The 12,524-nt window shown below is 31.4% G+C and overlaps 1 protein-coding gene across 2 annotated transcripts; it reads left to right on the top strand.

Moving 5' to 3' along the window:
• The first annotated feature begins 3,045 nt into the window (after positions 1 to 3,045).
• On the top strand, positions 3,046 to 6,754 carry LOC108471891 (MDIS1-interacting receptor like kinase 1-like). Of its 2 annotated transcripts, XM_053031060.1 has the most exons (3): positions 3,052 to 4,186; positions 4,331 to 5,995; positions 6,087 to 6,754. In XM_053031060.1, exons 1-3 carry the CDS (start codon positions 3,316 to 3,318, stop codon positions 6,491 to 6,493), a joined length of 2,943 nt encoding a protein of 980 aa, XP_052887020.1. In that variant the 5' UTR covers positions 3,052 to 3,315; the 3' UTR covers positions 6,494 to 6,754. The 2 variants fall into 2 exon arrangements, with proteins under 2 accessions (XP_017628927.1, XP_052887020.1); XM_017773438.2 differs by having other exon boundaries at positions 3,046 to 5,995.
• The last annotated feature ends 5,770 nt before the right edge of the window (positions 6,755 to 12,524 follow it).

The following is a 12,524-nucleotide window of genomic DNA, read 5'->3' as shown; positions in this document are numbered from 1 at the left end:
TATATATATTATATTTATATTAAGTAACCAACTTAATAACAATTAAACCCATTACCCAAAACTTAAAAAAAATATACTCAACTAACTCAACTAAATAACCCAATCCAAAATATAAAATTTTAAAATTATATTTAATACAATAAAATATTCATTATATTTATTTGTGTTTTTTAATATAATAATACATTTATTATATTTAAGGTATTATTTTAATGTCTTAGAAAACTTTTATTTTAGCCTTTTTAGTGTTTTATATTTTTTTAAAATATTTTTAAATAAAACTAATCTAAAAAACCAAATATTGACGGATCGGATTGAGTTTATCTTTTTAAATTGAGTCAAATTTGAGCAAATAATAAATTTTTTTTCTAAAATGGGTCGAATTTAAATTTAAAAAATTAATCTAAACACATTGCATGGATCTAACCCGAACCCATTCCGAGCTAACTATGAGCAGCTCTAGATTTAACCTATTATTCCTATTAAAGTATGTTATATCATGTTAATTATGTGGAAATATAATTATTTGGTTCACATGTCATCCACGTCTACATTAGTAATCTTCAATAGGAAATGCACCGTTTCACCTTTTATGAAATAAATAAAAAAAAATCAGCCCACATGTTAGCATGTGGAAGATTAGTTTATTTATGTAAGTAATATTATGTGAAGAAAAAATGGCGGTGGGGTGGTGGAGCATGATTGATGATGGTGCATCATGGCTTTAACTTCCTAGTTTTGTTTTCTGTACTACATAACTGATGACCGAACATTCTTTTTCTTTAATATAGCAACTCGGTACTTCTTTCTTTCTAAAAAGGATAAGACAAATCTGTCCACATGCATCTTTCTCTCTATCAATTCTCTAAATATTAATATTCATATGTTTAATTAGGCTTTTATATAAAATTAGAGTAACAACAAATTAATTATGAAAATAGAGTGTTTGTTACAATAATTTTGGGTACTGTTAGTAGCGGAGTCAGAAATTTTTTGGGTTAGAATTAAATTGTATTATGATAGTAAAAATGTAATTTTATCATTTTAATAGTTTATATTTTATAATTTTTAAAGGATTAAATTAAAATTTTATCATTTTTGGACTAATATGTAATTTTACAATTATTAATTTAAAATTTTAAAATTATAAAGAACTTAAATGAATTTTTTTATTTTAATAGAACCGGATGCTGTCAACCCCTTAGCTCTTCGATAAATTAAAAAAAAAAAAGACTGAAAAGGTGAGAAAAAATATCTTTTGGGGTGTCGTCTAACCCATTAGTGACACTAGTAAAATAAAAAAATATGATAAGAAAAATAAAAGGTTGAAAAGAGAAAAATAAAATAAAATAAAAACCTAATTTGTGGTTCTACTAGACAATAATTTTTTATTACATTTAATCCTTAAAATCATTTTTTTTCTTTTTAATCAAGAGGATGCCGCTTGACATATTGGCGGCACCAATTAAAAAAATTATTTTTTTACTTTTTCAGTTTTTTGTTTGATTTTTATTTTTAAAGTTCATCATGCCACTAAAATGTCAAGCGGCATAAAATTTTCTGTAGCAAACACTCCATTTTCATAATTAATTTGATGTTTACTCTATTTTTATAATAATTAAAATTTTAATATTATTTTTATAAAAATGTTTAATTCAATTAGATGTTTTATTATTTTCATTTTGACTATGGAGGGTATTTTCTTTCATTACCATTATCTATAATAACATTGGGTCTTGAATGTGTTTAAAGAATGATATTTATAAGAGAAGAAAGGTTAATCAAATTGAGAAAATAATAGAAATTCTAACAATAAAAAAAAAACTCCAGTATTTCTAAATACTAAAACTATACATAAATTATGGTTTAATGTGCAATTATATATACTGAACTTTAATTTTGTGTAATTTTATATATGAAATTTTGATTTGATCCAATTATTATAAATTATTAACATAATTATTGATATAACATCGTTTTATTTATATATAAAATAAAAATTATATTTATCCAATATAAAAATAAATTGAAGTATTTATTTTTTAAATGTGTATGATTAAATCAAAATTAAAATTTCAAATATACATTTAAACCACAATTAGAATCTCACCTAATAGTTATACCAAATTAAAATTTATAAATACAAAATTACATATTAAATCAATATAATTTTAAGATTTATATCATTTACAAAATTTGTCTTTCTACCTTTCTCTCTATTTAGTTGGCCTATAACATGGAAAGATTCCTTCCAATTCAATCATATCAAATAAGTAAAGCCACCCTCACATAGATTATTAATTTATTAGGACATGATGGGACCAGGTTTTTGTGTCTTTACAATTATAAATTAGGTTTTTTTTCTTTAATTTGTATTTAATCACTGTTTGTTCTATTAAAAATAATGGAAGTAGAAGTTGCCAGTATTACTTTAGCTTTGATGTTGAGAAGGTCACATGTACATCAATAATTCCTAAATTCTTGTCATACTTTGAAGTTAACCTTACCCTTTTCTTCACCTTCACCTGGAAATGATTTCAACCATCTGCACCTTTTTCTTTTAAAAAACTTTTTAGTATGTTGAATCGAATAAAAAAATTTTGAGTTAATTGAGTTGAATAGTTTTATTATATCATTTTAACTCGATGTGAAATTTTCTCGAATCGAATAGAGTCGACTCGAATCAAATGAAATTGTTCGAGTTAAATTAAAAAAATTAAACATGTGAAATTAAAATCTTGTTATAATATAATTAATTCCATGTTAGAATGTGTATAATAAACTTATTTAGCTCCTAAATTATTATTTTAGAAAAATTTTGAATTTTTAATTTTTTTATATAATTTTAGAAGTTTTTAAAAAATTATAATTATAAAAAAATATAACTTTTATTGAGAAAGAGATCAATTTATTTATTTTAAAATTAATAGGATTAAATAGGTATTTACACCGTTTGTTAATCGCTTAGGTTGACTAAATGTGATTTCATATATGTAAATTTGTATTACTTATATGTTTAGGTTTATTCTCTTTTATCTATTCACCATGTTTAGTGTCGGAGAAACTTCCATTAAAGTCCAAAAGCTTCCCTGTATAACAGCTGTTGCAGAACCCAAGAACTCACGAGCTCTCCAATAATTAAACTAATCACCCATTTCTTTAATATTTATATACCAATACTTATGCATCAACCACTCTTCTTTTCTTCCAAAAACACTAATGTAACCATGCCACTTTGCTCATCTTTTCCCTGTTTCTAGTTCTTGAATATGAAAATGGGAATCCATTCATCATTGTTGTTCTTCTGCTACTGAGATGCCACTTAAGAAGATCAATATGAAAATGGGAATCCGTTTATCATTGTTGTTCTTCTGCTACTGTATTGGTTCTTGTTCTTTCGGTCTTGCTGAAAAAACCAACCTGAATGATGAAGTATCGGCTTTGTTATCGATAAAAGCCGGTCTTATCGATCCATTGAATAGCCTTCGAGATTGGAAATTGCCGGACAATGTGGCATTGAAGCATTCAGCTCACTGTAATTGGACTGGTGTATGGTGCAACTCTGATGGGGCAGTTGAAAAGCTTGATCTCTCGTTTATGAATCTCAGCGGACGAGTTTCTGACGATATCCAACAGCTGAAACGCCTTACTTCTCTCAACTTGTGTTGCAATCAACTGTCGTCGGCTTTACCGGAAACCATATCCAATCTCACATCACTTAACAGCATTGACGTGAGCTCTAATTCATTCACCGGCAGCTTCCTTGTGGGTTTTGCAAGAGCTGCAGGGCTAACTTTCCTGAATGGTTCAAGCAACAGTTTCACAGGAGTTCTCGCTGAGGAACTTGGCAATGTAACTTCATTGGAGACGCTAGACCTGAGAGGCAATTTCTTCCAGGGTTCAGTTCCAAAGTCTTTCAAGAGCTTGCACAAGTTAAAGTTTCTTGGCCTTTCAGGGAATAATCTCACTGGCCAGATACCAGGAGAATTGGGGCAGCTTTCATCACTGGAGACTATAATTATGGGGTACAACGAATTTGAAGGGGGAATACCAGTTGAGTTTGGGAACCTTTCTAGTCTAAAGTACCTTGATTTGGCAGTTGGTAATCTTAGTGGAGAGATTCCAGCTGAACTAGGGAGACTCAAGCTACTCGAAACAGTTTTCTTGTATAAGAACAGTTTTGAAGGTAAGATTCACCCATCAATTGGCAACATCACTTCGTTGCAGCTGCTGGATTTGTCTGATAATGAGTTATCTGGAGAAATTCCTGCTGAGATATCCGATCTTAAGAACTTACAGCTCTTGAACTTAATGTGCAATCGATTATCAGGCTCAGTTCCTACCGGAATTGGAGGTTTGACACAATTGCAGGTACTTGAGTTGTGGAACAATTCCTTGTCAGGCTCACTGCCGATCGATCTTGGCAAGAATTCACCGTTGCAGTGGTTGGACATATCGTCCAATTCATTCTCTGGTGAAATCCCGGAGACCTTGTGTGATGGAGGCAATCTCACCAAGCTCATTCTATTCAACAATGCTTTCTCAGGGGCATTGCCAGTCAGCTTATCAAATTGTCCGTCACTAGTTCGTGTTCGAGTGCAGAATAATCTTCTATCCGGGACAATTCCAGTTGGGCTTGGTAAACTTGGGAGGCTTCAGAGGTTAGAATTGGCAAATAACAGCCTCACCGGGACAATCCCGGATGATATAGCTTCTTCTACATCACTTTCTTTTATTGATCTTTCTAATAATGATCTTGAATCTTCTCTCCCTTCTACCATTCTTTCAATCTCGAGCCTGCAAACGTTCATTGCCTCAAACAATAACTTTGTTGGTGAAATCCCAGATCAGTTTCAGGATTGGCCATCACTTTCTGTGCTTGATCTGTCAACAAACCATTTCACAGGAAGTATTCCAGCTAGCATTGCTTCATGTGAGAAATTAGTCACTTTGAATCTAAGGAATAACCGATTGACCGGAGATATTCCGGAATCGATTGCTATGATGCCTACTTTGGCTGTTGTCGATTTGTCTAACAACTCTCTAACAGGTGGGATACCTGGTAATTTTGGAACCTCTCCAGCTTTAGAAATGTTCAATGTTTCGTATAACAAACTAGAGGGTCCAGTTCCTGCAAATGGTGTGCTAAGAACAATCAATCCGGATGATCTTGTCGGCAATGCTGGTCTCTGTGGTGGTGCTCTCCCTCAATGTAACCTACATTCACAAACTTCATCAAGGCAAAGAAGTTTGCGAGCAAAGCATATTGTTGCTGGATGGCTCACTGGGATTTCATCGGTTCTAGCAGCTGGAATCTTACTCATCAGTGGGCGATCGTTCTATAAAAAGTGGTACTCACATGGTAGTTGCTTTGAAGAAAGGTTTGAAGCAGGAAAGGGAGAATGGCCGTGGAGATTAATGGCATTCCAAAGACTTGGTTTCACAGCTGCTGACATCTTAGCCTGTATCAAAGAAACAAATGTGGTTGGGATGGGAGCCACCGGGGTCGTATACAAGGCTGAGATGCCGCAGTCAAATGCAGTCGTAGCAGTTAAAAAGCTGTGGAGATCAGGAACTGACATCGAAAACGGAAACAGTGGGGATTTTGTTGGAGAGGTGAATCTCTTAGGGAAACTTAGGCATCGAAACATAGTTCGGTTATTAGGATTCCTTCATAATGATACTAGCATGATGATAGTGTACGAGTTTATGCACAATGGTAGCTTAGCAGATGCCTTGTACGGCAAGCAAGCCGGTAGGCTGCTGGTAGATTGGGTTTCAAGGTACAACATAGCACTTGGTGTTGCACAAGGCCTTGCTTATCTTCATCATGATTGTCATCCACCTGTAATACATCGAGACATCAAGTCGAACAACATACTGCTCGATGCAAATCTCGAGGCAAGAATTGCAGATTTTGGTTTGGCAAGGATGATGGTTAGGAAGAATGAAACGGTCTCGATGGTTGCAGGGTCCTACGGCTACATAGCGCCCGGTAAGTCAGCAGTTTTAACATCTTACTTCCATGGATTTGATTCCATTTTTATATACTAATCCTAATGTATTGCTTAATGACCTTGTAACAGAGTACGGTTACACTTTGAAGGTCGATGAAAAGATTGACATTTACAGCTTCGGGGTGGTTTTACTGGAACTTTTAACCGGGAAACGGCCTTTAGATCCGGAGTTTGGAGAATCCATTAACATTGTTGAATGGATTAGGAGAAAGGTTGGAGACAACAGAGCTTTAGAAGAGGAATTAGATCCTAATTTAGGGAACTGTAAGCATATTCAAGAAGAGATGCTCTTAGTTGTTAGGATAGCACTTCTCTGCACTGCCAAGCTCCCAAAGGACAGACCATCGATGCGAGATGTGATTACAATGCTCGGTGAGGCAAAGCCTCGGAGGAAAAGCAGTAGCAGCAACAGCGGAAATGCATCGACCAAAGAGATGCCGGTGTTTAGCACATCGCCTGTTAATGGCCTATTCTAGGAACAGAATAACATTTCCCTTTCCAAAAACTGTATTCTATCTTGTATCTAGCATTGTATTTGTTAAGCCTTGTAATCACTCACTGGTTCAATTTGTTCAGAATATCAACAGGGATATCAAGCTGGCTTTCACCTGCAAATAAAGTCCCATTTTTCAGGGGCGAGCCATGCATGATGATAACCCCGTTGTAACTCAAATTTTTATTTCTCCTTGTCAAAGTATTTGTAATAGTGCAGATCTACAGATAAATTTCTTGTAAAATCCATCTTCTTATGCACCCAATTGCCATAGAAAAAAGAGTGTCGATTACAGTAAAATATAATCAGTTATGTATATTGGTATTCAAAAAGCAAGATTTCAAAAGAAAATATGCATACAATAATCATACAGCAACAGGAGGAGGGCACAACACAAAGGTTTAAACGTTACACAAAATACAGCAGCATTGGTCATCATCCTTTGCCTTCACCAAAATCGTTGCAGTAGGAACCATACATGAACCATGGTTGATTAGCCAGTAATAACGGTCGTTCATTAGCGATTGATTAGCAACTCTTGATTGGCGAGTCCAGATGGCTGCCAGATACCTGGTTTTGAAATTAACTCAATCTTAGTTAATTTGGTTACCAGGCTAAGGAGCTGAGTAAAATGATAGATATATTTAACTATACGGATATTTAAGGTGGGTTTGATAAATTGAAAATTGAAAATTAATTATTGAATTTTCAATATTAAATTTGATGAGTGAATTTATATTAAAATTTTGTTTGTTAAATTAATAAATATAATTATTGAATATAAATGTTGATCTTTAAAAATTATTCATTTCTTAGTTTTAATTTTATTAATATAATATTTTATATCATTTTAAATATTTTTATAAAAGAAAAATATGATAATTTGAATCTCAATTTTAAAAAAATTATTATTATTTTTAATAAAATAAAATCAGTTTAATATACACCTTATCATAATCAAGTTGTTTTAGTCCCGACTTTTAGTAACGACTCGATTTTTAGTGGTGTCCAAAACGCAGTTTCAAAACCTTATTTCCATAAACTAAGTTCATAGGGATAAAATATGAAGATTAAGGAAGTTAGTACGAAAATATATTGAAGTTAAGTTAAGTAATTTAATTGAGAAAATAGTTAATTAAAGCCTAGGGGCTAAATTGTAAAAATTCAATCACTATTAATTTTAATTTAAAAAATGCTTAAAGACCTAGATAGAAATTATTCAAAGACCAAAATGGTTATTAAATCATTGTTCTGATATCCATGAAACTAACTAAAATTTGACTAATGCAAGTATACCTATCAATTAATAGTATAGCTACGGTGAGTAAAGATATCGTTCCCACGAAGACTAAAAGTACTACTAATTATCGTCTTTCTATTATTTAACTGATAAATTTGAGAGATTGATTAAAAACTAAAATTAACTAAATTAATTAAATAACGAACATGGCAAAAAAACAAATCAAGAAAATAAACGATTAACAGCTAAAAAGCAAAACAATACCCAAGAAAGAATTCACCTTGATTTCATTTGTCACTATCAATTTAAATTACACAATTTCTTTACTTAGTATCTTGATCCGTAGAAATCCCTAAGTTATGCTAATATCTCTTTCGAGAGTAAAAACAACTGACTCTAGGTTGATTAATTGAAATTTATTTCTAATTAAAACTCATATTATTGTATTAACTCGATTTATAGATTCCCAATTAGATTTGACTATAATCCGGTAGATTTATGTCGTCCTATTTATAGGATTGCATGCAACTCCACTTAACTACACAATATTTACTCTTGAACAGGGTCTATTCCTCCTCTGATTTAAGCACATCAAACATGGATCAATAGTTTAGAACTATTAAACCGAGAAATTAAACACATATAATTGAAAACACACATAATTGAGAACAAGATCTAAGTCTTTATTGCATAAAATAAAAATCAAAAGACATAATTCATCATAGAGTTCATCTCCTTAGGTATTTAGAAAATTAGTTCATGCTTGAAAATAAAAAATCCAAGATATAGTATAACCGAAAGAAATAAAGAAACTCGTGATAATCTCCTAAGAAATCAACTAGGAATCTTCAATCTTGATGAAAATCTACTTTAGAATCGACTTCAATAGTGTTTTTCAAGCTATTTTCTTGAGTATTCTATGATGATTCCCTCTTATCTTCTTATGTTTGTCACATATACCTCTTAGAATGCCCAAAAAATTTAAAAATCGTGTTTTCTCGCAGTTCAGAGTGCCAATTCGCGAAATTGACATGGCCTTCCACATAGCTGTATGGCTCATAAGATCGTGTGGAAGGGGCTAGCCTGTGTGGCTCGTGTAGTTTTCTCTGATTTTTTTTATTTTTACTCGTTTTTCACTCATTTTGCTCCCAAATGGTCTCCTAAGTATAAACGCATGAATTTAAAGGATTAGGAGCATAAAATTTACCATTAACATCGAATAATCACCTAAAATCGCATTAAGAATTGGATTAAAACATGTTACTATTAGCACTTATCATGTTCTTTTAAAGTTAGATAAGAATGATGATAATGGTCATTTATTTAGTAAGATTATAATTAAAGAAATGTAAATAAGTAATCATAATTAATTAAGTTTAATTAACTATTTAATCTAACTATATATATAATTTATAAAAAAAGGAATTCACTAGTCTTCTTCCTCCACCATTTGCCATTAAAGAAACAAATAAAGAAAACTTAAGCATTTCTTCAACGTTCTACCATAAATTCAAGTCTTTAAGTTATTTTTCTTTAATTTTTATAGATTTATGATCATGGGAGCTTGATTTAACTAGCTCATGTATCAATTTGTTCAACTGTTAAATTTTTAGCAAGTTACCATTTAAAGAGATTGATGAATTAGGCTTGAATTTGATAGTTAATAAGCTTAGATCATGAAAATGACTAAATCATAAAGCTAATTAAGCTTACTAGATAACTTTGTAACATTAGAGACTAAATTGAATAAATTGAAAATTATCATGAAACTATGTTATAGATAGGATGAGTAAGGTCCCCAATGAAAGAATGTGAAATAGGATTTTGATCCGGTGTTAGATATTGAAAAATAAGAGTATCCCGAATATAGGGACTAAATTGAATAAAATGTAAAATATGTCTGACTATGTATGTTTCTATAATTGAATTATTGAATGTAGCTAAAGATGATGTCAAGCCGTCGCGAGAGAAAGGAAAAACGAGAGTCGTAGACAAGTGACAAGAATGCGGTTTGTACTTTTATGATTTGAGTTCAATATATATGTGCATACATGATTGTTGCATACTAACTATTGAGGTAAGATCATTACTTGTTTCATGAATCGAATTATGTTTGTCAGTATTCAATGCTAAAAATTAAATTGTTCTAAGCATCGTAGAAATGAGCATGATATGAATTGCTAAATGATATGTGATACGAATTGATGATGAAAATGGTATGAGACCATGTGTAACGACCAGATTTCTAATGGTGTCGAAAAATGAGGTTTTAGGATCTAGTTTCCTTAAACTGAGTTTGTAAATATTAAATAGAGATATTTACAAAGTTAGCATGTTGTTGAATTAAAATTTGGATAAGCAATTTAGTTTAAAATATGGTTAATTAAGGAATGGGGACTAAATTGTAAAAGTTTAATTGCTATAGATTTTTTATTAGGAGAAGTCTTGGGGACTTTATTAACGGTTATATAAAGGACTTAGATGACAAATAAACCTATTCTAAATGGATGATGGTGGGATGTGATGTTAAATTTCATTATTTTAAATTAATTAAAGATTAAATCTTAATTAAGCATAATTAAGTTAATTAAATAAGTCTAATTAAAATTAATCATATTATACATAGGAAAAGTTAGTGGAAAAAGATGATTAGTATCATCTTCTTCAACTTTTCTTACTGCCCGCCATTCAGGAAAGCTTGGAAAACCTAGTTTTAACATTCGATCATCTTTGCAAGTAAGTCCCTAACAATTTTTCTTTGATTTTTATAGAATTTTTTTATCATGGGAGCGTGCTTAAGCTAACCCATGGATCAATTTAATTAATTGGCTAAATTTTTGTAAGTTGACATTGTTGAGAAATGAATGAATTAAGTATGAAATTGCTAGAAACTAAGCTTAGATTAAGAAAAAGATTAAATTGTAAAGTTGAATTGTTAATTTCGTACATTAGGGACCAAATTGAATAAAATGTAAAATATTTATGAAATTTTGGTAGAAATAAAAGGTAGAGGGTCCCTAATGAATATATGTGAAATCAAATTTTAAGCCAAAGCTCTAGATTGAAAGTTGTGCTTATCTTGGTTTTAGGGACTAAATTGAATAAATTTTAAAATATGCATAAATTGATATTTGGCTATGAATTGGCTGGTAATTGATTTTGTGGTATGCTTTGTGACTATTCGTAGCTAACATCGACGCGGAATCTTCGAGAGGGAAAGGAAATGCGAGAGTTGTTGATGAGTGACGTGAGACCACAATTTGTACTTTTATGATTCTAGATAGATTAATTACTTGTCTATATTTGGTAATTAGATTATTGTATGTCAAGGTAAGTACATGGTGATGTTGTGAATGGTTTTGATTTGGTTTGATATAGAATATCGATATAGATGACTCAAATGAATAAAATGGAAAATGACATGAAATATTTGAATTGTGATATGTGGTTTATGACTTGAAATGAAATGTGTTATATAATATGAAATATATGTATTTGATGATGAAATGGGATTGTAGTTATGAAAATTATATGAGATATAATATGGATTAAATTGTAAAGTGAAATTGAATATTGGTATCCTATTAGCTGTTTGGGTTGTGTCGAATATAGTTGTTAAGTCATAGGATTGGTTTGTATACGAGATTATGGCTCTCTAGGATGTACTTCATGTATCGAATATGCACTACATGCACCAGGATACACTTCGTGTGCCAAGATGCACTACGTGTGCCAGTATGCACTTTGTGCGTCAATATGCGCTTTGTGTACCAATATGCACTTTACATGCCAGTTTACCCTACTTCGGTTTATCCGGTGATGCATTTCAATTCTAGTTGGTATGTTGATTGGATGATTCGTGCATCCATCCGAGTCCAAGTCCAAGTCACATTAGTAGATATTTATAATTGGTTAACTTGGCAAATGGCATATAAATGAAATGACATGATTATATGAGATGATTTGTGTACATATGTGAATTGTGATAGATAAAACAAATAATCTATTGTGTAAATCAGTTGAAAAAGAGCCTTGGGGGCCAAAACGATTGTGAATGAGTCAATCGACTCCAAAAAAGATATTGAAAGGTAGTTAGTAATGTAAATGTTGTTACTTGAACATGACATTAGTTAGCGTACCAATAAAGGTAAATAATTGTATTTGTTTGATTTATGAATGGCATTGAATTGGTATATATATTCATGGATTGATAATTGACAAGTAAATGGAGTTGGTCAATGATATGGAAATGTTGAATAAGTTGTTCTAACATGATCATAAATATGTTTTCATGCATTGTAAGATGATGAGAATGGTAGACATTTTGGACCATGACTTGGTTAGATATTGAGTGCATATATACATCTATTTGTCTTGAAATGCATTATCTATGTTTATGCTATAATATCTTGGATCACGAAATTACCATTGAGCCTTATCATTTAGCATGCGGTTTGTTTATTCCGTACATAGGTACAAGTATTCTCGAAGCCCCGAGAAAGTAAAGTCAGCATCCAAACGGCAAAAATCAACTAAACCTAAATTTTTATAGCCTATTTCATTATATCAATGACATGTACTTAGGAATTCTTGGTCTAACTTTTGAGATGGTCACCTAAACGTACCTAAGTTGTGGATATAACTATAATGGTTTTGGTCATGTATGTAATTGACATTTATGGCTTGAAAATGGTATATTATGCATGTTTATTGTGTTTATTGGATGATTTGAAGCCTTGTAGCAAAACCTTAATGTCATATGCTAGGTGAATAT

The sequence above is a fragment of the Gossypium arboreum genome, chromosome 7 (genome assembly GCF_025698485.1).
Source record: "Gossypium arboreum isolate Shixiya-1 chromosome 7, ASM2569848v2, whole genome shotgun sequence".
Classification (NCBI taxonomy): Eukaryota; Viridiplantae; Streptophyta; class Magnoliopsida; order Malvales; family Malvaceae; genus Gossypium; species Gossypium arboreum.
Note: the sequence above shows the minus strand (reverse complement) of the source record. Positions and strands in the feature narration are given on the sequence as shown.